Raw genomic sequence first — 27,276 nt, forward strand, 5'->3', positions numbered from 1 at the left:
AAAGACCAATTGAAAAGAAAGACAGTTTTCATTGATTCCAAGTCCCGATGGGATGTCTCATCTGAGAACATATATGACATAATAACTAATAACAACTTCATAGTAAATGCTCAATCAACATGGCATGGTTTGTAACATATCAGGAGGAAAGGTGGTAAGTTGAGTAAAAGACTTGATGGCTGATACTGTAGGCTTTGCGGATCTCTGTCACCTGCCCAGCTCTGCTGACACAGTCTCACAGGCCCAAGATGGCAGAACAACAGATAGCCATGCTCTTCTCCAGCAATGCTGTGTTCATGGACAGTACATTTTGCTTTGTTTTGATGGTATACTGTAGCACTGGGCAATGCCATGGATTTTTTTACTTTTGTTTTCTTCAGCATCCAGAGATGGGGTCCATGACATTTTCATATATATACATCATCAAAATTTGTTCTTATTTTGCTCCTGCTCTCCTCACCTATGCCTTTCCCTCTCTTCTTGCTCCCTTTCTTACTCAAAAATACTCTCCGTCCCTTCATAACACACGTGTGAGCTCTTTTACCCTTTTTTGTTCCCTCCCCCTCCCTTCAGATTTTTTTCTTTCTTTCGTGGTCAGTCCTCTTACACTAAACATTAAAATTTGAATTTCATATATTTACAAACATGAAATATTCTTCTGATTTTTTGTTACTATTTATATTCATAACCACCATTCTCAGCTTTCAAAAGCAAGTGGTCAGAGAGGTTGGCAAACATTAGCCAAATATAACCAGGTACCTCCGTGACTGAGTGAGTGTGTTTCAATGAAGTTTGTTAAACTTGGAATCTCTAAATTCTATAACAAAAGTTTACTGTGTCTTCAGCAATAGGAACTTAATCTGAGTTCTGGCCGACTATCAAGAGCAACAGCAACAAGTTTTCATTGTTTCAGAGTCTGTGCATCCTCCCTGACCAGGATGAGGAAAGCACTGTGCACCCATTGCTCACTAGCCTGCATTTATTTAAGTTATGTTTCTATAATCTAATTTTTAAATTTTATTTAATAACATTTTTTTATTTGTTATAGACACAGATCACAGTTTTCTCTTCCTCCTCTCCACATGTTCCTACCACCTAACTCTCTCCCACACCCTTTTACCTCTGCCCTCTTCCCCAATCCACTTCTCCTCCCTCCCCATTTAGAGAGGACCAGGCCTCCCATGGGCTTAAACAAAGCATGGTACATCATGGGACCAACCTAGACCCTCTGCATGTGTGTGACAGTTGGTCTCTTTGTAAGGTCCCTACTGGTGAGATCAGAACCTGTCCTTGGTGCTTAGCTGACTTTTGGTAACCTGTTCCCCATGCTGAATTACTTTGCCCAGCCTTGACTCAAGGGGAGGAGCTCAATCCTGCCTCAACTTGATGTGCTATGCTTTGTTTACCTATCGTTTTGATTAGCTTACAAAGTGGTGAGTTGCCATAGTATCTTCCATACATCGTTAGCTTTGGTTTGTCCATCCCCACCCACTCCTCTCTTCTGTCATCAATTCCTATCCTCACTTCAACCTTGAGTCACTTAAACCTCAAACATGTTCACATCAAAATGGTCCTATTCTCTCTTAACCCCTTAAGATCTTTTACCCTATCCATTTCCCAGGGTCATCATAACTTTCCTGACTTTTAGAGACACTCCAAATAAGTCTGACATGGTCCCGCCTCTAGATGAAAAGCTACAGGCAATTGATAGTTATTGACAGAGGGAGACACAGTCTTCTCCAGAGATAAGTCCCTTATAGGTTATCCAATCTCAAGTGGTCAGCATTATATGCATAAGAGCAACATGAAATAGACTGAGTCTATATGTATGTATGTATTATGAAGGTATGCAACAATAATTAAAACAGAAAATGTGAATTTGAGAGGGAAGGAGGAGACACAAGAGGAGCTAGAAAGGAGACTAAAAAGACTGAAATGATACAGAAATGATATTGACATAAGAAATTCTCAAAATTAATTTAAAAGAAACTTTAAAGGTAGCAAATTAAACACTCATATCTAAATATATAGGTCATATGCAGACTATATAACATATGATGTATGATCCACATATGACACCGAAGATGTGTCATTTGTATTTCTGGGCATGATTACCTCACTTAGTAAGATATTTCCCATTTTCATACATTTCCTGTGGATTTTTTATTGGAATTTTCTTCTTTTCCTGTGTATTGTGATGTGCATATATGTGTGTATACATCTTTATGTATATTGGGGCATACTTATGTGGGGGTTTGCAGTGTGTGTGCTTGTGAGCACCCTAAATTGAGGTCCTGGAATCTTACTCAGTTGCTCTCCCATATTCAGTGAGGCAGAGGCTCTCATTCATGCTCAGAGCTTGTCAATGGAGCAAGTCTAGCTAGCCCTCTTACTATGTGGATCCCTTGAGTCAACTTTCTGAACTGTGAATAACAGGGGCCACAATACAAGTGCAGTGTGCACAGGGATTCTTGGGATCCATATCTAATGCATAAGCTTTTTCTTTAACCATGTTAACTTGCAGCCCCAGATGGTCTTAAAGTGTGACTTTTTAAAGAACTAAAGAGGAATTAGATGTGTGCATGGTAACAGATACATTCCAGCTGGAAGGTCTTGGAGAGCATGGCCTAGGAGGAGCTGAGTCCTATCTTGACACCTTAGGAAAACATAGTCTGAACCAGGCAGACCTTGACCACAGACCTGAGTGGGCAGCCTGCTGCACCCAGAAGGTGTTAGAAGCCTTCCTACAGAAGACAATGGGAGCGGATCTATAGATCTGAATTTCAGAGGCAAGTTGACCCCAGAAGTTGGTCTCTTAAGACCTGATTGTGTGAACTGATGTATTCTGTGCTCTCACCAAATTTTCCGCAGCACCTTGACCAAGGCAGGATGGGGGAAGCCTGGAAAGTGTGCTGTGCAAATGGTGGAGCAGGTTACACCAAGAGCAAATGTGTCAGTTTGTTTTCCATTGCCAGAACAGAAAACAGAGACTGAGAAATTTGATATTCTTGTTATTTGTTTGTGTAATTGATTGACTGACTGAATGATTATGTACCAAGATGCTTCCAAACTCACCATATAAAAATGGTGGCCCTGTGCTCCTGATTCTCCTGCCTCTGTCTTCTGAGTGATGAATTAAAGGATTTTTTCTTTAGAACTTGTATATATAACTACACTCTGGAGTCTAGAAGTCCAAGAGTAGAGACTGTGAGTGCTCTGCTTAAAAAAAAGGCATACACACAATTAGGTACTTGCAGTACAGAAGAGGAACCCCTGCCTACAAAAACTTGCCTATTCTTAGAAGAAAAGTATTGGTCAACTTTTAAGGGGCCTACCCCCTTGACTCCAAACATTTACACTAGACACTTGTCCTTGTACTACTACACTGGCAAGTGAATTTAAACACTAGTTTCAACATAAATTTCAGTGGGAACTAAAGACATCCAAACGGTAGTCACAAACAAGGCTTGTTGTTACCAATATCTGGAAGGCAATAGAAAATATGCCTGGAGTTGCCAGGCCTAGAGAAAGGGGACCCGAAACATATACTCTAAAGCATCCTAAGACCATCCCATCAGTCCCCAAATCTCAAGACTTACAGAATGATGTTGTCAGTACTAAAATGGTGGGGGTCAATGGGTTAATATCAAAAACAGACATTGACTCCACGATCTGTAATCTCCCCAGTACTCCATGGCCTCCTATAGGAGAGACTACAGCCCCCAAGTTACAAATGGGAAAGCTGAGCTCAGTGGAGCTACTGGATCCCACAGACAGAATGAGTACAAACTTGTGTCTGTGAACTCACCCTTTATACCCAGCCCCAAGAGCAGGTCTGGCACAGAGTAAGACATCAATAAATATCTGAGGTATGAATGAACATCATACACTGTTATTATTAATATGATTATTATTATTAGTCAAGTGATACCTAAACTAGATTCTTCTGCTCTAAAGCTCACATTCTTGACACCAAACATCCATATCCAGTATTTTGTACAGCTTAGAGAGGTGCCATAGTTGTTGAAGGGTAGAAAGAAGAAAGGAAGGAAAGAAAGAATCAAAGAATAAACAACTCTAATGTATTCATTTATGCTCCATCTTTCGCTCCATTATTTATTAAACATTTCAGAAATACATCAAAGCAAAGGAAGAGAAAACTTTTACCCCACACAGACTTGGAAAACAAATGATTTGCTGCAAAATTTCACACAGTTGCTACTTCTACAAAAACCTTGCCCAAGAGGCTGGGAGACCTTGGTATGGAAAAGATGGCATAAATATAAAAGAGAGGAAAGAGGACATCTGATTGAGATCCAAGACTTATTTTGCCCAAGCCCGGATACCCAGGAAGAGCCTCAACTTGTTGTATTAGAGGGCGCTGCTGGAACTGGAAAGTCAACACTGGCCAGGCAGGTGAGGAGAGCATGGGAAAAGGGCCAGCTCTACAGGGATCGCTTCCAGCATGTCTTCTACTTCAGCTGCAGAGAGCTGGCTCACTGCAAGAAGCTGAGTCTTGCTGAGCTCATAGCAAAAGACCAGACTCTGCCTGCAGCTCCCATCAGAGAGATCCTGTCTCACCCTGAGAAGCTGCTCTTCATCCTGGATGGCATAGATGAGCCAGCCTGGGTCTTGGAAGATAAGAATCCCAAGTTCTGTCTGCACTGGAACCAGTTACAACCTGTGAACACACTGCTGGGCAGTTTGCTGGGGAAATCTGTCCTGCCTCAGGCTTCCTTGTTGCTCACAGCTCGAACCAAAGTTCTGAAGAAGCTTATTCCTTCCTTAAGGCAGCCACGTTGGGTGGAAATCCTGGGTTTCTCTAAGTCTGGACGGAAGAAATATATCTACAAATATTTCACAGAGGAAAGAGAAGCAATGGCAGCTTTTAACTTGGTTAAATCAAACCCGGTGCTCTCAACACTATGTGTGGTGCCATGGGTGTCCTGGCTGGTCTGCACTTGCCTGAAGCAGCAGATGGATCGGGGACAAGACCTCTCACTGACCTCACGGACCACCACAGAGCTCTACCTGAAATACCTTTCCCAGGCTCTCTCAGGTCGTGCCCTGGGGTACCAGCTCAGAGCACTCTGCTCACTGGCTGCTGAGGGAATCTGCCGAAGAAGGACCCTGTTCAGTGAGAGAGATTTTTGGATCCAAGGACTGGCTGATGATGTCATTGCCACTTTCCTGAAGATTGGTATCCTTCAAAAGCATCCTGAATCTTTGAGCTACAGCTTTGCCCACTTGTATCTCCAGGAGTTCTTTGCAGCAATGTCCTATGCATTGGAGAATAGCATGCTAAGACTTGGTTATATGAATATCTACAGAATTGTGGAAGCACTAAAGGAAGTCTATGGAAGACATGACCTGTTTGAGGCACCCACTGTGCGCTTCCTATTTGGTCTTTCAAGTAAAAGAGGGATAAAAGAAATGCAGAATATCTTTGTCTGCAGTTTGCCTCAGGAGACAGGGTTGTACCTACAACGGCACATCCTAAAGGAAACCCAACACCATCAACCATATGCTGTGAGTTTACTCCATTGTCTGTATGAGACTCAGGATGGGGACCTCCTGACAGATGTAATGCACATTTTTCAGGGAACAACGGTGCATGCCTCAGTGGATATGCTACATCCAGTGTTCCAGACAAACATTAACCACCTGGTGGTTCATACAGATGTGGAACTCATGGTGGTCACTTTCTGCATTAAGTTCTGCCACCATGTGAAAAGGCTTCAGCTGAACGCTTGTGGACAACAGGAACAAACACCGGTGGCCCCCAGTATGGTTCTGTGAGTATCCAGACACAGCCCTCTCTCCAGCTTCCCTGTGGATTGAATGAGCACACGTGTTCTGAGCACCAGTAGTACTCTTAGTTGGTTTCAGGTCGTCAGGAAACAGGTCACCAGCGAGATCTAACTGCTGAATCTGAGCATGTTTCTCTGCCTCTGTGTGCTTAACTATGCAATTGATGCGTGAGCTTGGTAAAGACCACCCACCTTCTCTGATTCAAATCCTCTTCGCCCTTCACAAAGGACCCACAGGTACTGGTCCTCTCACTCGTCATGCTTTCTCTCTGAGAGAAACCTCAACCAACTCCTGCAGGCACCATCTTCCCTCCCCGTGACAAGTACCTTGGACCTGAGGTCTTCCCACCCCAGAAGACATATTCATTAGAGTCCCTGTATTTTTCCTGATCAGATGCTTTTCTTATGTGTGTCACTGAAGGCAGCATGAGCCTGACACTCAGCTTGAGGGTGTCCTAATGTCCACCGATCCCAGCAGCAATGTAGACCTTGTATTCCAGGGCCCCCTTTCACTGTGCAGAAGTGGTGAACCAGTTTTAGTATGTGTCTCTCCCCTTTCTAGATGATTCATTAAGCACTGATTTTATACCAGGGCCTGTCAATCAATAGCAAGAGAGAAATACAGTTGTTCTCCAAGGATTTAAAATTGGAAGAGAAGAAAGCCAACTACTCTAATTACACAGGGTGTGACTGTTGAAATAATCAGAAACAACAGTTATCTAGAGTTGAGGACTTTGACACCAAGCCGAAAACACAGCAAGAGCCTATGTGAAAAATAAATAACTTAAAAGTAATGGAGCAAAGGTTAGAGAACAGGAAGGGGATGAAGGGAGGATGGAAAACTGGTCAAAGAAAACAAATGTAATTAAACTGTGTTATATACATGTAGAAAGTTGTCTCAATGACTCTCATTTTATATTCGTAGGATGGAATAATAAAACATACTTGCTGTAGAAGACTGAGGATTTATCAGTTATCAAAACAACATAAAATTAGTAACCTACAGAATTCCATTTCTTAGAGAGCAGCATTAAATATTGTGTTAACTGAGCTTGATTGGGTACATGTCATCCCAAACTCAGAAGGCTGACACAAGAAGGTCAGAAGTCCCAGTCTAGCCTGGGCTACATAGTGTGATGTTGTCTCAAACTGTCATTGACTAAAGATGTTACTCATTTGGTGGAGAGATTGCCTACTCTGTTGGATAATTTTCTGATGCTGTGATAAAGCACCATGGCCAAGGCAACTTATGGGAGAGTTTATCTGGGCTTCTGGTCCAGAGGGATCAGGGTCCATCATGGCAGAGAGAAAGGATGATTACTGGAGCAGTAGCTGAGAGCTTATTTCTTGAACCACAAGCAGGAAGTACAAAGAATTACTGGGTGTGGCTCAGGGCCTTGAAATCTTCAATCCTATCCCCAGTGATGTATTTCCTCCCACAAAGCCACACCTCCTAAGCCTCTACAAAGAGAGTTCAGGATCAAGCATTCAAATTTTCATGTCTAGGTGACCTGTCATGCAAAACACCTCATCTAATAAGCCCAAGACCCTAGCTTTGATCAACAGCATGAAAGAAGGAATATGACACCCCCTTTTATCTTTTATGTATATAATTTTCTATGGGATTCCTGAGCCACATGATTTCTGTTATCTTATATTCATGTTTATTTGCTTAATGAATCAAGACTCTTCTCTGAAAGAAGGTACTGAAAGTCTAGTACAACATCATTCTGAAAAGCCTTCTGATATTGCCTATAGAGACTATCTTAGTGAATTGAGTTTCTCCTGCTCTTGGCCAGTATAAATTGTTTCTAAGTGTCTATGGTTATAAAGAAGTGAACCTTAAAGGACCTTGATACAGATGATGGAAATAGAAGTGACCTGGTGTGGAGCTTCAGAAGAATTCCAAGTATGTACAGAGACAGAGACCAGATAGAGCCAGAGAAACAAGAAACAGTAGCCTGCTTGCAGGGACAGTGGCCTTCAGAGCCTGGGGACAACCCTATGGGATAGGGAGAGGCTTTGACTAATAGTGACATAGTAAAATTGAGGGGAAAATCAGACAAGGCAGGGAGACAAGTAGGAAGCCATTGCACATAAGGAAAAGGGGTGGACCTTGGTTAAAGTCAAGGAATAAAGGATGGCAGGGTGAGTGTCTTAGTTAGAGTTCCTATTGTTGTAGAGACATCAAGATAAGAAAACCTTTGATTGTGGGGGCTCGATTTCAGTTTAGAGGTTCAGTTCATTATCATCATGGTGGGATAGGGCAGTTTGCAGGTAGACACAGTGCTGGAGAGGTAGCTACTACATGTTGATAAGCAGGCAACTAGAAGTAGAATGCCTCACTGGGCATGGCTTGAGCGTATATGTGACCTCAAAGCCGGCCTCCATAGCGATGCACTTCCTCCAGCAAGCCCATACCTCCTCCAACAAGACCATACCTTCTAAAATTGAAGCTCTCTTTAATCACTATTTTCTTTCTCACTACCAAAGTGAAAAACTTCTGAGTGTAGCTCTTAATGATGCCTCTTGTTTCGTGATAGCACATTCTGAAATTCCACTCTCAGTCAGTGTATATACTAAACATGCATCAAAACGACCATCCTTGGCAGTTGAGAGACTGGTTCCACCGTTAAGAGATCCTGATGCTCTTTCAGAGGGTGTGGATTCATTCCCAGCACCCACATCAGATGGCTCACAATCACCTTTGTCTACACTTCCAGAGGATCTACTGCCCTGCTTCAAGTTTCTACATGTTTCTGAATGCATAAAGTGCAAACAGACAAGCAGGCATACATACATTCACTCTCTTATGCCTTGAATTGCTATGAAGAAACATTATGACCATGGCAACTCTTTTTATTTTAGTTTACTTGATTTTTATTTTTTAAAAGAAAAAATATCTTTTTATTTTACATACCAATCCCAGTTCCCTCTCCCTCCCCTCCTCCCATTCCCTTCTTCTCCCCTCCCACCTCCTCTTCTGTTCCTCAGAGAGGGTAAGGCACAATCCTAAGGGAAGGTTCAATGCCTTCCCTACTATATCTAGGCTGAGCAAGGTATCCATCCAAAGATAATAGGTTCCCTAAAAGCCAGAACAAGCAGTAGGGATAAGTCCTGGTGCCTCTGCCAGTGGCCCTGCAGTTTGCCCCAACCACACAACTATCACCTACAATTAGAGGGACTAGTTTGGACCTATGCTGGCTCCTTCCTTGTCTGACTGGAGTTGTGGTAAGCCCCCATTAGCTCAGGTAAGCTGCTTCAGTGGGTGTTCCCATAATGGTCTTGATCCCTTTGCTCATATTCTTACTCCTCCCACTCTTTAACTGGACTTGGGGAGCTCAGCTCACTGCTCTGCTTTGGGTCTCTGCCTTCCATTTCCATCACTCGCTGGATGAAGGTTCTATGTTACGTTTAAGAAATTTATCAATCTGACTAGAGGGCAAGGCCAGTTCAGGCACCCTCTCCTCTTAACTGGGGTCATCCTTGTGGATTCCTGGGAATTTCTCTAGTGCCAGATTTTTTGCTAGTAACATAATTGCTACCACAATCAAAATATCTTTTCTTGCTCTCATGTCTGTACTTCCTACATCTCGACTATCCCGTTCCCTCAAGTTTTCTCCCCCGCCCCTTCTCCTGGCCTCTTTTCCTTCTACCCTCCCATCTACACCTACCCCCATGCTCCCAATTTTGTCAGGAGATCTTGTCTATTTGCCCTTTCCAGGTGAATCTATGTATGTTTTCCTTAAGGTTCACCTTGTTATTTAGCTTCTCTAGGATCATTAACTATAGGCTCAATATCCTTTGCTTTACAGATAGTATCAATTTATGAGAGAGTACATAGCATGTTTATCTTTCTCAGTCTGGGTTACCTTACTCAGGATGGTTTTGTTCTAATTCCATCCATTTGCATGCAGATTTCTAGATGTCATTGTTTCTTTACCTCTGAGTAGTACTTTAAGGCATAAAACTGCCACATTTTCATTATTTATTCTTCAGTTGAGGGGCATCTTGATTGCTTCTAGTTTCTGGCTGTTACAAATAATGCTGCTGAACAAATGTCCTTGTATGATAGAGCATATTTTGGGTATATGCCCAAGAGTGGTATTTTTGGGTCCTGAGGTAGGTTGATTCACAATTTTCTGAGAAATCACCAAACAGATTTCCAAGAGTGGTTGTACAAGTTTGCATTCCCACCACAATGGATGAGTGTTCAACTTACTCCATAATCTCTCCAGCATAAGCTATCATTGGTGTCTTTAATCTTAGCCATTCTGACTGGTGTAAGATGGCATCTCAAAGTCATTTTGATTTGCATTTCCCTGATGACGAAGGATGCTGAACATTTCCTTAAGTGTCTTTCAACCATTTAGATTCTTCTGTTAAGAACTTTCTGCTCAGTTCTGTACCCCATTTTTAAATTGGATTATTTTTACTTTTGATGTCTAATTTCTTTTTTAAATTGATTTTTATTGAGCTCTACATTTTTTCTGTCCTCCTCTCCTTGACTCTTCCCTTTCCTTCAACCCTCTTCCAAGGTCCCTATGCTCCCAATTTACTCAGGAGATCTTGTTTTTTTCTATTTCCCATGTAGATTAGATCTATTTATGTCTCTCTTAGGGTACTCATTGTTGTCTAGGTTCTCTGGGATTGTGATTTGTGGGCTGGTTTTCATTGCTTTATGTTTAAAAAAATACTTATGAGTGAGTACATGTGATAATTGTCTTTCTGGGTCTGGGCTACCTCACTCAATTGATGTTTTCTAGATTCATCTATTTGCCTGCAAAATTCAAGATGTCATTTTTTTATGCTGTGTATTACTTCATTGTGTAAATGTACCACATTTTTCTTATCCATTCTTTGATCAAAGGACATTTAGGTTGTTTCCAGGTTCTGGCTATGGCAAACAATGCTACTATGAACATAGTTGAACACCTGCCCTTATGGCACGATTGAGCTTCCTTTGATTATATGCCCAAAAGTGGTATTACTGGGTTTTGAGGGAGGTTGTTTCCTAATTTCTGAGAAATCACCACACTGACATCCAAAGGGGCTGTACCAGTTTGCATTATCACCAGCAATTTTGGAGTATTCTCTTTACCCCACAACCTCTATAGCATAAGCTGTCATCAGTATTTTTGATCTTGGCCATTCTTACAGGTGTAAGATGGAATCTCAGAGTTGTTTTGTTTTGCATTTCTCTGATGACTAAAGATGTTGAGCATTTTTTTAAGCATCTTTCAGCCATTTTAGATTCCTCTGTGGAGAGTTCTCTGTTTATGTCTGTAGTCCATATTTTTTATTGTATTATTTGTTCTTATGATGACCAATTTCTTGAGTTCTTTATATGTTTTGGAGATCAGCCCTAACTCTGATGTGGGGTTGGTGAAGATCTTTTCTCTTTCAGTAGGCTGCCTTTTTGTCTTATTGACTGTGTCCTTTCCTTTAGAAGCTTCTCAGTTTCAGGAGGTCCCATTTGTTTACTGATGCTCTCACTGTCTATGATACTGGTGATATATTTAGGAAGTAGTCTCCTGTGCCCATGCATTGAAGGCTACTTTCCACTTTCTCTTCTATTAGTTTCAGTATGATTGGATTTATATCTATTTGGACTTGAGTTTTGTGCATGGGGATAGATATGGATCTATTTTCATTCTTCTACATGTTGACATCCAGTTGTGCCAGCACCATTTGTTGAAGATGCATTCTTTGTTCCTTGTATAATTTTAGCTTCTTTGCCAAAAAATCAGGTGTTCATAGATGTGGGGATATTCAGTTTGATTCCATTGGTCAACCTGTCTGTTTTTATGCCAATGCCAATCAATTTTTATTACTGTACTTCTATAATAGAGCTTAATGTCAGGAATTCTGATGCCTCCAGATGTTACTTTATTGTACAGGATTGTTTTGACTACCCTTGGTTTTGTCTTTTCATATGAAGTTGATTATTTTTCTTTCAATGTCTGTGAAGAATTATGTTGAGATTTTGAGGGAGATTGCTTTGAATCTAAAGACTGTTTTTGGTAGGATTTTCCTTTTTACTGTATTGATCCTACCTATCCAAGAGCATGGGAGATTTTTCCATTTTCTGGTATTTCTTCAATTTCTTTCTTCAAAGACTTAATGTTGAACAGATCTTTCACTTCTTTGGTTAGTATTGCCCCAAGACATTTTACATTATTTGTGACTATTGTGAAGGGAGATGTTTCTCTGATTTCTTACTCAGCTTCTTTATCACTTATATATAGGAGGGCTAGTGTTCTTATTGTTTTTTGTTTGTTTGTTTGTTTGTTTGTTTTGATGACTCAACATTACTGAAGATATTTATCAGTTGTAGAAGTTCCCTAATGGAGTTTTGTGGTCAATTATTTATACTATCATATCATCTGCAAACAGTAAAAGTTTGACTTCTTTTTTACAGTTTGAATCACCTTGATCTTCTTTTGTTGTCTTATTGCTCTAGCAAGAACTTCAGAAAATATGTTGTATAGATATGGAGAGAGTAGACAGCCTTGCTTGTTCTTGATTTTAGTGGAATTGTTTTGAATTTCTCCCCATCTAATTTGATATTGGCTGTTGGCTTGCTGTATATTGCTTTTATTAGGGTTAGATATGTTCCTTGTATCCCTGATCTCTCCAAGTACTTTATCATGAAGCAGTGTTGGAATTTGTCGAATTCTTTTCAGCATCTAATGAGATGATCATATTTTTTGTTTCCCTCAGTTTATTTATATGGTGGATTACATTGATAGATTTTCATATGTTGAACCATCCCATCATCTCTGGGATGAAGCTGACTTGCTAATGGTGAGTGATTTTTTTGATGTGTTCTTAAATTTGAGTTGCCAGTATTTTCTTAAGTATTTTTTCATCAATGTTCATGAGTTAGATTGATCTGTAATTTTTTTTCTTGGTGTGTCTTTCTGTGTCTTTGGTATCAGGGTAACTGTATACTCATAAAAAGAGTTTGGCAATGTTCTTTCTGTTTTTATTCTATGGAACAATTTGAGGATTATATGTATTAGCTATTCTTTGAAGTTCTGGTAGAACTGAGCTCTGAAACCATCCAGCTCTAGACTTTTTTTCATAGGGAGGCTTTTTATGAGTGCTTTTATGTTCTTGGAGATTTTAGGTCTATTTAAATTGTTCACCTGGTCTTGATTTAACTTTGGTATGTGGTATCTATCCAGAAAATTGTCCATTTCTTTTACATATTCTGATTTTGTGGAGTAGAGGTTTTTAGTAGTATGACCTAATAATTCCCTGGATTTCCACAGTGTCTATTGATATGCCTCCCATTTTCACTTTTGATTTTGTTAATTTGGATGGTCTCTCTCTGCTTTTTGATTATTTTGGATAAGGGTTTGTCTATCTGTTGATTTTCTTGAAGAACCAGCTCTTTGTTTCATTGATTCTTTGTAATTTTTATATTGAATTGTTTCTATTTTATTGATTTCAGCCCCCAATTTGATTATTTCTTGTCATCTACTCCTCCTGGGTAGCCTGCTTCTTTTTGTTATTGAACTTTCAGGTGTGCTGAGTCAGTTTCTCCACTTTCTCTATGTGGGCACTTAGTGCTGTAAACTTTCCTCTTACTATTGCTTTCATAGTGTGCCATAGTTGTGCTTTCATTTTCATTGAATTCTGGGAAGTCTTTAATTTCTTTCTTTATTTCTTCATTGACTAAGTGGTAGTTTAATAGAGCACTGTTAAATTTCCATGAGTTTGTAGGCATTCTGTGGTTAGTTTTGTTGTTAAATTCTGACTTTAAACCACTGTGATCTGATAAGATATGTGAGGGGGTTACTTCAATTTTTTTTGTATCTGTTGAGGTTTGCTTTGTTACTGAGTGTGTGTTTAACTTTAGAGAAGGTTTTATGAGGTCCTAAGAAGAAAGTATATTCTTTTGTGTTTGGGCAGAATGTTCTATAGATACCTGTAAAGTCCATTTGAGTCATGATATCTGTTAGTTCTCTTATTTCTCTGTTTAGTTTCTGTCTGGTTGACCTGTCCATTGAGGAGAGTGGGGTGTTGAAGTCTCCTATCATTAGTGTGTGGGGTTTGATGTGTGATTTAACCATTAGTAATGCTTCTTTTACATATGTGGTTGCGACCAGAACAGGAGCTAGAAAACAATATTTTGAGTGAGGTAACCCAGACTCAGAAAGACAATTATTACATGTACTCACTCATAAGTGGTTTTAAAACATAAAGAAACAAAACAGCCTACAAATCACAATCCCAGAGAACCTAGACAACAATGAGGACCGTAAAAGAGACATACATGGATATAATCTACATGGGAAGTTGAAAACGAGAAGATCTCCTGAGTAAATTGGGAGTATGGGGACTTTGGGGGAGGATTGAAGGGGGTGGGAAGAGGCAGGGAGGGGAGCAGAGAAAAATGTAGAACTCAATAAAATAAATTTTAAAAAAGTAAAAATAAAATAAAATGCTGATTTGCCAGTAACCAGGGAGGAAGTATAGGCAAGGTGATCAGAACAGGAGAATACTGGAAAGAAAAAAGGATCAGCCTACAGTCATCACCCACACAGAGTAAGCAAATGAGAATACATCGCTGATAAAAGGTATCAAGCCAAGTGGCTAACACAAACAAGAATTATGGGTTAATGTAAGATGTAACAGTTAGTTAATAAGAAATCTTGAGCTAATAGACCAACCAGTTTATAATTAATGTAGGCCTCTGTGTGTTTCTTTCGGACTGAACATCTGTAGGACTGGGTGAAACAGAAACAAACCTCTCTCAACAGAAGTCAATTTTGTTAGATATTAGGATAATTACACTTGTTTGTTTCTTAGGTCCATTGGATTGGAAAATCTTTTTCCAACCCTTTATTCTGAGGTAATGCCTGTCTTTGGGGTTGAGGTGTGTTTCTTGTATATAGCTGAAGGATAGATTCTGCTTTCACATCCATTTCTTAGCCTGTATCTTTTATTATACGTGAATTGAGTCCATTGATATTAAGAGATATTAATGACCAGTGGTTGTTAATTCCTGTTAACTTTTGGTGGTAGTGTTTGTGCGTTTCCCTTCTTTGGGGTTTGCTGTTGTGAGGTTATCAGTGTTTTTGTGGGTGCGGTTAGCTTTCTTGGGTTGGAGTTTTCCTTGTAGTACTTTCTGTGGGGCTGGATATGTGAATATGTATTGTTTAAATCTGGTTTTGTCATGGAATATCTTGTTTTCGTCATTGATAGTGATTAAAAACTTTGCTTGGTATAGTAATCTGGGCTTGCATCCAGACCACGGTAACTCTTATAAAATAGATATTTTATAAAGAAGACTCACTAACAGTTTCAGATATTCAGTCTGTTATCATCATGGTGGGAACCATGGAGTATGCAGGGAGATGTAGTGCTGGCTTTGTCTTTATATCCCGGCCGCAAGAAGTTGATTAATACCTTCAGAGGTATCCTGAGCCAAGGAACCCTCAAAGCCTGCCATCGCAGTGACACACTTCCTTGAACAATACATAAAGTAAAATATAAGGAGTTAGGCAGTGGTGATGCATGCCTTTAATTCCAGCACTTGGGAAGCAGTGGAAGGCAGATCTCTTGCGAGTTCGAGGTTTACTTGGTCTACAAAGGGAATTCCAGGACAGCAAAAACCGTTCTACAGAGAAATCCTGCCTCAAAATCAAAATCAATCAATCAATTAATTAATTAAACTTTTTAAAAAACACCATCCTTTAAATTTCAGTATTTGGTTTCCTTAACGTTCTTTGGTTTGTAAAAGCAAAAGAAAGCATCCTATACTTTCTGCTTCAGTCAAAGTTGGCCACCTTTGTGTTTTGAGACTTGTGGTTTTATTTTTGAGTTTCTTGCCTTGTTTTGTATACAGTATTAGGGATGAAATGCTGCACACACCAGATAATAGCTACTCCCAGCCATTTGCAGTTTGTAACTAAGGCTGGTTAAAAATCCATGGGTCTCCTGACTTTGTATGATTAGTTATTGACATTAAAGAAATCTCTTACCATGCAGGGTGGTATATATGCTCTTCTTCTTCTCATTCTTCTCTGTCTTCCCCTTCTTCTCATTCCTCTTCTTCCTCTTCCTCCTCCTTCTTCTTTCTCTTCCTCTTGCTTTCCTCTCTCTCTCTCTCTCTCTCTCTCTCTCTCTCTCTCTCTCTCTCTGCCTCTGGTGTGTCTGTCAATTTATCTCTCTGTATATCTGTTAGTTTCTCTCTGCCTATCATCTTCTGTCTCTCTGTGTGTTTCTGTCACTCCCTGTCTCTATCTATCTATCTATCTATCTATCTATCTATCTATCTATCTACCTATCTTCTATCTATCTATCTATCTATCTATCTATCTATCTATCTATCTATCTATCTATCTATCTGTCGATGTGTCTATTTATCCTCTCCCCCTTCTCTTAGAAAGATGCGGTGACATATGAACCAGCACATCTGTAGAGTTTATGACCATGCTCAACATCCCACAACGGAATCATTCTCAACCACCTCTCCTGAGCTCTCTTCCCATCTCCTCTTTCCAGTTTTCCTTTATGAGACTCTAGAATTCTGCTCCAAATGAAATCAGATACATTGACATCAAAAGGAAGAGACTCTCTGAATTACCAAGCTCCCCTTTTGTCCCAGGACCTGTGCTGGGTACTATAGATAAAAAAGAGAAGATACTAGCCACCTGTTCACATCCTGTGGGACACTATACTACAGTCTAGAGAAGAATCAACTCCTAGGCTGCCCAGGGTATTGAAAGAAATACAGGAGTCAGTGCACAAAGACTTTTCTATCTGAAGGTTTTGGGGAAAAGAGACACTTATACACTTTCCTGGTGGTTTCCTTTCTATATTCTCTTAAGATGCTTCTCTAAAGTTTTTCCCTCTCATGGTATCCTGCAAAACTTCTCAGGCAATATAGGAGTTAGATTTGAAGTCACATACTATTTCTTAAGTAAATTATTAAAATCAGAGTCATGCTGAAAACTGACATGCAGTAAATCTAAATAACTTGTCATGGAACAAGGAAGATGCATTTTTTTCTTCAGTTAGCTCCTTACTTGGTGGACTGTAACTTACAGCTGCAAAGAAAGGATCAGTCACATAATTGCCTGTCTTGAGATATATTCTTATAAGGGATTTTTAAAAGAGCCATAATCATAAAGTACTGGAGAGTCCAAGAAAACAACAAAATTGGATACTTAGAACCTATGAGTGTATTAGCTGCTTCGACCTTCTGCCCTGTATTCTCCCACGAAGGGAAAGGCAATTTACACTGACTCATGACTAAGTAAGCATTTTGAACTAATATTCTGCAATCAGGAATTGTAAATATTGGATTATCTCAGACTCAGAGGGTGCAGTGTTGCTTCTCTGCATTCTTTGAGTCAGTTGTAAGTTTGTGGTTTGGGCTCAGATTATCATAAGTCTGTCAATATTATGTCAATTGGCATTCAGCAAGGCAATAGTGATGCTAAACCATTTTAAATATTAAAATGTATTTTCTGTCCTGTGTGTGGCTTTAAACCAAGAAAATGGAAATTTATAACTCTTTCTCAGGACTATGAAGTTAACTTATTTTCTGTATATAAAAAAGCATTAGTTTACTGAATTTTGAGCCTTTAGGGTACATGGTCATGTCAGAAAAACAAGGTTAGGAACTTGTGAAGAGAGTTAACCGCTGTCCTAGATTACCAGTCAGACCTAGCAAAAGATACTGCATGCAGCATTTAGGTTTCTCTGCACTTTTAACCTTAGTTCAACAAACCAGAAAACTGGCTATATGTCTTTGTAGATAAGATTGCCTTTCTGGAAATAGTTTATCTTAAAGACCATTAGCAAGTCACCTGATCTAATCTAAAGCACCCTGAAGCTATTGCACAGCTGTTCTGTCAGCTAGGGAAAATTCAGTTATTTTTATAGGCATTGACTGTGTATCATTTTTACATGCATTTTTATTCATTAAAACTCTTAGAAGCTAACATTATTGATATCAATTAGACAATTCAGCTTAAGAAAGAGTATTCTTCATGACAATCCAGAGATGTAAATGCCAGTAAGTCAGAATTTTTTATGAGATAAACACTGTGGTAAAGGGAAATTACAGTAGCATATGTCAATTTACAGAGAGAGGCAAAAGATATTCCAGATTCTGTAGCCTTGTGACTTTGCCTAATGAGGTTTCCCTTCAGAGAATTTCCTTCTGTTAGGTTGGCAGCTTAAATATTAACCATTATCTGCTGCTCCTTTGACAATGGCACCAGCACACCCAGACTGAGTCAGAAACAGACACACAAAATGGGCACACCTAATGCTATGATAAGGATGTAGATGAGGAACCACCCAGGAAAGGATCCAGATGTTGGAGCCAAGGAGCAGGTAGAAGTTGGTGAATCCTGGGATGACATATTGAGGCCTGATGCTCAGACAGATAGAAACCTAATCTGCCTTGTGAGGCTGTGCACATCAGACCATGCACACATGATTCACATCCCTCATTGCCTCCTCTACCAAATATCTCTCTCCCTCAGGTCCAGGTGGACTCCTATCACTAATGCCAGTTGGCAGATTCTCTTCTCCACTCTTGAGTTCACAGGAAGTCTGAAGGTGCTCGACCTAAGTGGAAACCCAATGAGCTACTATGCAATTCAGAGTCTCTGTAGGACACTAAGATGCCCTGGATGTCAACTAAGGACATTGTGGTGAGTCTGGCCTGGGTTCTTCCCTGAAGCAGAGATGGATGGCAGAAAAGCAAAGGCAAAAGCTGGACCTACGATGAGACTTTCCTTTAATCACATATTCACTCTCTTGCCCACAACTGTAATAGAGGCCTAAATGTTATGATAAAGAAATGGAAAATGGATTCTATTCTTAGAGATCATGAAATACTGACATTCATCAGGGAGCCCCACTAGCTATTGCTAACAACAGGCCTGTGAGGGCTCCAGAGGGACAAACATCCTGAGGAAGTGGCTGCAGGAGATCTGAAGAGCACAGAGGAGGAGGCTAAATGAAGCAGAGGGAAGAAAGCTCCAGGCCAGGGAATGGCATCCCCACTTCTTCCTGCTCTCACTTGTAACCAGCCTTCTACTCTATAGACTTCATCTTTACTAGGATTTCACATGACTAATGAAATCATGCCCTAGTCTATGACTGGTGAATGACATATCAGATGGCTCTTCAAATACACCAGTTAGTTTTCCTGGGGCTAGAGGAGTTCTGCCGTGGCCAGTTACAGCAGAGAAGTGGGTCTCAACCTGTGCTCCACGATTCTGCAGCTCAGCTGTGGGAAGCATGGAATTATCCACCCAGACTAGAAAAAGCACTAGAAAAGCTAAGGACTGATAACACCGCATGCGAGGGCTCACAAAGGGAGACCATAGTTCTGTTCCCAAGAGCAATGATTCCTGGAGAATCTGATGGTGAGCATCTCCCATGCAGGCTTGTCAACTGTGGCCTCACATCCAGCCACTGTGCGGACCTGGCCCCAGTGCTCAGTGCCAGCTCCAGCCTGACTGAGCTAGACCTGCAGCTGAATGACCTGGGAGACCATGGTGTGAGGCAGCTGTGTGAGGGCCTCAGGAATCCTGCCTGCAAACTCAGAATCCTATGGTAAGTAAAACCCAGGATTTCCATTCTAGGCAGGGGCAAAATAAGACACATGAGGGAGTGAAGAATACGGGATATGGAAAAGAAATGAGACAGATAACACATAGTCAGCGTGGCTCCTAACCAACTGTGCCACTTATTCCTGAGACTTGGGCAAGTCACCATATTTTGTAAAATTCAGTTTCCTCATCTGTCAGGTGGAATGTCACACCCACCTCATGGATTCTAATGACATAAAGTGTACATATATAAAATCAAATACCAGGTAGGTAGCTGGGCACTGTGCAGTCATATATATTAGCAAGGGTATTATTTTACCAGACTCACTATTACCTTACCAGACTCATTGCCTTATTCTAGGACAGTGATTCAATCATTTATTCATTCATGAATACATACGGCCATGCATCCATAGCAGGACCCTCTGTGCTAAGCACTTGTCTAGGACCTAGGGATATAATCAAAAATACACATGGCTCTCTCCTGCTAAAGCTGTGTGGGAAAAGAAAGATAAAGATCTCCCATCAGCCCATGACACCATTGCCAAACTCTGCTGAACACTATGGAGTCAACAGTATTGTGAGAATGTATTGTTGTAAGAGGGCCTGCTTTATTGGATGGCCCATGAGTGCTTTCCCTAGGCCTGATAGAGAAATAGGATTTGGTTGGGCCAACATGGAGACAGCAGTCTAGGCAAAGGAAGAGTTAGAGAAAGCTCTAGAACAGAGAGTGGTTGACACCCTGGAGGGTCATGGGCTTTCACTACAGGAGCCTGAGGTGGTTCTCTGTCCAGAATCCCTATGGGGCTATGGCCATGACCTCCGTCTACTGGGAATGCTGATAGCAGCTCTGTGACCCTTTTTCAATATGAGTCCCCTCATCTACATCCATGTTCCCTTCCCTGGGAGAGTCTATTTCCAGTGACTGACCTGTGGGAAAGGGTATAAAAGGCCACTCCCTCACTTCAGCTCTGGAAAATTCCAAAGGTCCTCATCCTGGCTTCAGATCTCCCTGCACACTGACCACGTTCCACTAGGGCTGTGTCATGGACACATCTCTGTCTGCTAAGTCTGCTGTTCTCTATCCTTTGTCCTGGATTTGGCTCAAGAATGAACTTAATAAAACCTCTCACTTTCCATCTATAGACAACAGAGTCAAGGATCTGGGACTCTGATGTTTCATGATTCTTTTGTGGATCCCAGGAAAGATAGCTTCTTCTTGTGCTTGCAGGCTGGACCAGGCCCCTCTCAGTGACCCAGTGATTATGGAGCTCAGGGCCCTGCAGACAGAGAATCCACAACTGCTCATCTCCAGCACATGGTAAGAGGTGGACACAGAACTCCTACTGGTCAGCTCAGCCTTCTATGTGGCTGGTCCATGATTGAGGTGGGACAGGTGTCCTGAGGTGATGGGAAAGAGAAACAGAGTCAGGAAGAAACCAAGAACCACAGAAACCAATGCCAGGAAAGGTTCTATGTGGTGGGGAGGTTTCATTTAGCTTTCAGCAAAAAAATAGAATTATATAACATGCCTACATAAATTCTTTGATCGGAAAAAAGAATGTGAAAAGTGAGTTAGAGGTGGGTCCTCTGGGCACAGCAAGTATGACAATGGTAGGCACCAGTAGACCTAAACATACAGAAATTCTCAGAAAACAAAAGCCACCATGGGTATCACTGTCCCACTCCTAAAACTCAGACACACATACACACAGGAATATGTGAATGTCACACACACACACTCACACACACACACATACACTCACACACACACACTCACACACACACACACACATACACACACACACATACACATACACACACACACATACACATACACACACACACCTATACACGCACATTGCACTATGGGATATAAAGCTGCAGGGTTGGAAACTCATTTTCCATGCCCAGGTGCAGTGTTGAAGCCCCATGCTCTCCCAGTTTAGTCAATTTCAGTTCATGACCATGAATTCAATCTGTCCTCAAGTTCCTACTGCCATGCCACATGTAACAGGGAAGATCTCTACATAGGATAGTGGTCCATCATTGAACGAACATTTGTGCAAGACCCGTTGTGCATCATACACTGGAGATCTGAGGGCACATAGGTTAGCAAAACAGACAGGTTCAACATTCATTATCTCAGTCCAGCAGTGAGGGGGACACAATTCCCCACAGTTCAAAGAAATTGTACTGGGAACCTTATGAGTGCAGAGGCGGTCTATCTGACTTAATTTCAAAGCTGAGATGAGCTAAGGTGAGCTCTGAAAGATGAGAGTTGTGGGGTTGATAGGAGAAGAAGAAAATTCCAGAAAGAAACATAGGATAGGGAAGCAGAGAGTGAGCAGTTCCGATGAGGGACAGAAACCATGTGTCAATACCATCACCTCTGCCTCAACATCACCTGAGCCCTGCACAGAAATGCAGGTTCTCAGGTCAAACGCCATCCCTGCTGACTCAGAATCTCAGATGGAACAGCTTCCTTCAGTGAGCTTTCTGATTTAGCAGGCTGTTCAGGTGACACTTTAAAGCAGGGATTTGAGAGCCACTGGTCTTGATTTGAGTAGGAAAGGGTGACATAGGAAGGCCTGGAGGGGTACAGGGGTCATGGCAAGAACTAAGAACCACCCTAAGAACCTTCTGCAACTACCCAGAGGAAATGAGAATCGTTTCAGCACCTTGGTCATGATGGAGCATCCTCACCCTTTATTTATGGTCAGCCTCTATGTAGAAAATAAACTAGCAGGGACCAAATCAGAAACAGGGACACCAGCCAGAGGATGCTGCAGAGGATAGGAACAATGTTCAGTCTTTCCTGGGACAAGGGTTGAGTCTGTGGAGGTGGAGAGTAGTAAATATAAAGGAGAGAGATTCAAAAGGTCCTATCTAGGTGGTTAGCATTCAAGGTGAGTGATTATTTGTTTTATGTGGTTATAACACAATGTCTGACACTGGGCGCTTAACATCAAGAATTGAGATTATTTCTTGCAGTTCTGGATACAGGGAAGAGCCAGGACATGGACCCTGCATCTAAAGAATCCTTCTTCCTGTCCCATCTGATTGTGCCACTGGGAGGGCTGAGAGTGAGAGACCAAGGTGGCTTTTGTAACAAGTCCTGTCAGGGCACAGGAATCTACTCCTGTGATGATGTTATTAACCCCTTCATGACAGCAGAGCACTTGTGACCTCCTTGTGTCTTATCCTTTATCCTGTCACACTGTGACACTGGGGATTAACTTTCTAATGAGTAAACACTGGGGAACACACTCAAGCTAATGCAAAGGAGGGGTTGAGATGATCCCTGTTCTAGCACCATGGATGCCTGGGAGGATGGGGACTTCATAGAGTTCTGGCCCAGAGAAGAAACATGGAACTGAGTTCAAATTCAGATGAGTTGGATTCTATTATTATTATTCAGATGAGTTGGGATACTGTGTACACAGCCCTGGTTTCCATAGTTTCTCCTGAAATCTGAGGGAAAGAACATATCTATATGTAGGAAGCCACGTGTGATGAGCCCTACTAAGAACCCGGAAGGAAAAGAAGTGGGTAACAGTGTGACCTCATTCAAGCCACAGAGACCACAGTCAGGTATGTGAAGGGTTCAGACCCAGAGCATCATGATTACCAAATGAAGGGGCATCTGTGGGAGGATGTCATCATTTCTTTCTTTATTTATTTTATAATTTAATACACAAATACTACATTTACATCATTTCCAGCCCTCATTCTGTCTGCTTCAACAATTCCTGTTCCACACCAACAAACTCTGTCTCAAATTCCTGAGCTGTTCTTAAGCATTATTGTTAATTACATGTGTATTTACACATATATGCATACGTATATATAAGCACAACTTGATGAATCCATTTGGTATTGGTCATTTGTATGTTTTAGGTTGACCACTTGGGACTAGATAGCCTTTTAGGAAGCTATTCCTCAAGAAGACTGATTTTATCCCTCTCCTACCAGCTATTAATTGCTTGTAGGTTTTTTTCTTTTATTAAACTATCTTTTCTCATTTTACATGCCAAATTCATTTCCCACTCCCTCCCCTCCTCCTTCTCCCTGCACCTTCCCCCTCTTACTCCAGATTTCACCCTCCATCCACTCCTCAGAGAGGATAAGCCTTGCCATAGGAAGTCAACAAAATCTAGCACATTACTTTGAGGCAGGACCAAGGCCCTTCCCACTATATCTAGACTGAGCAAGATATCCCTCCAGGGAGAATGGGTTCCAAAGAGTCAGAACACTCAGTAGAAATAAATCCTGGTTTCACTGCTAGTGGCCCCACAGTCTGCCCCAGCCATACAACTGTTACCCACATTCAGAGGGCCTATGCTGGTTCCCTTGCTGTAAGGCTTTAGTTGGAAGGCTTATATTAGCTCAGGTAAGTTACATAAGTGGGTATCCTCATCAGGGTCCTGTCCTTTTTGTTCATATTCTCAATCCTCCCTCTCTTCAACTGGACTTTGGGAGCTCAGCCCAATGCTCTGATGTGATTTATTGTATCTACTTCCACAAGTTGCTGGATGTAGGCTCTATGATGACATTTAAGATAGTCATCTGTCTGACTACATGGCAAGGCCAGTTCAAGCACCCTCTCCACTATTGGTTGGGGACTTATCTGGGGTCATCCTTATGAATTCTTGGGAATTTCTCTAGTGCAAGGACTGTTCATAGCAGATTTATTCATAATAACCTGGAATTAACCTTCAACTTAAGAATTGATAAAGGAAATGTACATTTAAACAGTGGAGAACTACTCAGAGGTTAAAAAAAAACAATGACCTCTTGAAATTTGCATGCAACTAGATGGTACTAGAAAAAGAGTGAGGTAACCCAGACCCAGAAAGATGAACATGGTATGTACCCACTCATAGGTATTTAGTAGCTGTAAAGCAAGGATAAAGAACCTAAAGTTTAAGACCCCAGAGAAGCTAAGTTGTAACATGAGGACCGGCTTGTTGGAGTTTCTGTCCTGCCTGGTACCCCACAGCTGGCAAGTCCCAAAGAAAATCACACAGAGGACTTTGATGGACAGGAATGGTGGAGGGAGCTTCTTGTTTCCCAGAATTCTCCTGTTCTTATTGCATCACCTCTACTTCCTGTCTGGTGTTCCCACCTACACTTCCTGCTTGGCCAATCAGCATTTATTTAAAATATGATTGACAGATTACAGACAATTCTCTTGCACCAGGTGAGCTCTATGGGAGTGGAAGTGGATCCAGACAAGGGACATTTGCAGAGGAAGGACTGGTGGAGGGAGCTTCCTACTCTCCTGCCCAGATCACCGAAGAAGCAACATGTGAGCTGACAGCTGAAAAAGGTACCAAGCCATATGGCTAATGTAGATAAGGATAATGGGGTAATATATGTTATAAGAGCTAATAAGTAGCCAGAGCTAAGGGCCAATCAGTTTATAATCTTATGGAGTCCTCTGTGTGATTTTCTTTGGTACTTGTCAGCTGTGGGGTACCGGGCAGGACAGAAACCCCAACAAGCCAGCCCTCGTGTTACCCTAAGTAACAAGAAGAACCCTAACAGAAACATACATAGGTTCCCTGGGAAGGGGAAATAGACAAGATCTCCTGACAAAGTTGGGAGCATGGGGTGTGGGGAAAAGGGAAAGTAGAAGGGGAGTTAGAGGGGAGAAAGGGAGTGGAAAGGAGAGCTAGAGAAAATGGGATGATCAAGATGGGGGAAGGACAGAGACAGAGAACAAGGAAAGAGACATCTTGGTTGAGGGAGCCATTATGGGGCTAGCAAGAATGCTTATAGATTTTCATTTAGGAGTCGGACATTATGAGATTTCCCCCATCCACATTAGCCTGTCAACTAATTCATAGTTCTGTCACTGTGAAGATCTTGTTGAGGCAGAGATATTGCTGAGATTTCATTGGTGGATTGTCCCAGTCATATACAAAACAAAAACAAAAACAAATTATCTGCAACAGATGCTGTGGAAGTAGTCATCGTTTGTCTTCCTGTCCTTGACAAGGAACCATACAGACTCTCCAATAAGAGCACCACCCCTTGCAAGATATTCCTCACTTAGAAACCAGAGGGAATACTGTTGGCTTCTTTCCCAGATTTTGTGGGCTGCTGCTGCCCCATTTACAAGTCTGTGACTTGCATTCAGCTCTATACCAGGGCTCTGTGTCTCATTCCTAGATGCTGTGGCCTGGTACTCATCTCCCTATCCCTGCTCATCTATAGTTTGAGTTACATTCTTTTCTTTTTCACCATACCACTTGAGACACACTAGGAAAATCAACACTTATGGACCAGTAAGAAAGAAAACACTGCCGCTGGCATGGAGGCAGGTATTATGGTGGAATAGTTGCTTAAGAAGCACAGTGGAAAGACATTTTACATATACATATGTGTATGTGTGTGTGTATGTATGTGTGTTGTTTATTATATAATATATTAATATATTCATTTATATGTAAATGAAAAGCATGCAGGTAGCCTGATGAGCAGTGATAAAATCTTCAGGCATACCTCCTGCTAATACCTAGGCTAGAGAACCTGGAAAAGAGTTCAGTCATGGTCCAGCACTGGGAAAAGCTGGGGAGATGAGTCTGAACAACACAGACTGACCTCTGCCTTGCCTATTCTAGAGGAATGGTGTTCATAATTTATACCACTTATACCCATCTTCCCCTACCTCTCCAGATTACAAACACATGGAATCACTGGGTACTGAAGATGACTTCTGGGGCCCTATAGGACCTGTGGCTACAGAGGTGATTGACAGAGAAAGGAACGTGTACAGGTGAGTGAGCTCTGCCTAGAAAAGGTGACTTTCCCCAGCACACTTTCCATACTTTTTAAAACCTATTTACATTCCTCCGTTGTCATCACTGTCACAGTAGTGTGAATCTAGGACATTAGATTTTACACATAAACATTTCCATTTCCTATCCCCATGTGTTGTAAGGGGGGGGGGGACAGGCCCTTTGTTCCATCCCATCCAGTCAGCTTGCTCCCAAAATAACCACATGGAAATTGTATTAATTAAATTACTGTCTGGCCATTAGGTCTAGCCTCTTATTGGCTAACTCTCACATCTTGATTAGCCCATTTCCATTAATATATATTGTCACTAGACTGTTGCTTACCAGTATGAGTCTAACCAGGGTCCGTCTCAGGCAGGAGAATCATGGTGTCTGCCACACTTCCCTTCTTTCCAGCATTCTGTTCTGTCTACTCCGCCCACCTAAGGGCTGCCATATTAAAAAAGGCCAAGGCAGCTTCTTTATTCAACCAATGAAATCAACACAAATACAGAAGGACCTCCTACACCATTTCCCCTTTTCTGTTTAAACAAAAAACGAAAGGCTTTCATTTTAACATAGTGAAATTACATATAACAAAACAGTTATCAAGCAAGAATTATAGTCATAATATTTATATCTATTTCATCTTTTATCATAACTAAGGAAAACTATAACTATAACTAATCATTCTTCAGTTCCATCAAAGACTCCAGAAGGATATAATGTTACCTAAGCAAATAAGAAGTAAGCAACTTACAAAACTCTAGAATTGACAGAGACGTCTCGCTGCCTGGACAGTCACCCAAAGTTCTTCTGTACCGTTGGGGCATCTTCAGTCTATAGGTCCATAGTATCCAGCAGACTTTTCCATGAAGCAGGAAATTTCAATGACAGTTCAGTCACTTTCTTCTGTGTCCAAAATGTCTCACAGAATCTTTCATGAAATAGGAACCCTGAAGGACCATCTCACCTTTAGCCAAATTCAGCAGTCCTCTATCTGCGGGTTCTTCATGTCCAGTTTATGCAACAGTCCAGGCAAGAGCAGTTTCTTGCCCCAAAGGCTAACCAATTCCATAAGGAGCCTCTTCA

At 41.3% G+C, this 27,276-nt stretch overlaps 1 protein-coding gene across 1 annotated transcript in view; it reads left to right on the forward strand.

Moving 5' to 3' along the window:
- LOC125409585 (NACHT, LRR and PYD domains-containing protein 1a-like) overlaps positions 1-27,276 on the forward strand; it is a 67,648-nt gene that overhangs the window by 7,014 nt on the left and 33,358 nt on the right. Inside the window, exons 4-10 of the mRNA XM_087910354.1 lie at positions 4,133-5,795; positions 18,323-18,493; positions 19,233-19,403; positions 20,631-20,720; positions 22,902-22,993; positions 24,603-24,731; positions 26,084-26,183. Coding sequence (XP_087766480.1) covers positions 4,133-5,795; positions 18,323-18,493; positions 19,233-19,403; positions 20,631-20,720; positions 22,902-22,993; positions 24,603-24,731; positions 26,084-26,183 — 2,416 coding nt within the window. The remainder of the gene's footprint in view (positions 1-4,132; positions 5,796-18,322; positions 18,494-19,232; positions 19,404-20,630; positions 20,721-22,901; positions 22,994-24,602; positions 24,732-26,083; positions 26,184-27,276) is intronic.

This window comes from Myodes glareolus, chromosome 9 (assembly GCF_982192425.1).
Source record: "Myodes glareolus chromosome 9, mMyoGla1.1, whole genome shotgun sequence".
Classification (NCBI taxonomy): Eukaryota; Metazoa; Chordata; class Mammalia; order Rodentia; family Cricetidae; genus Myodes; species Myodes glareolus.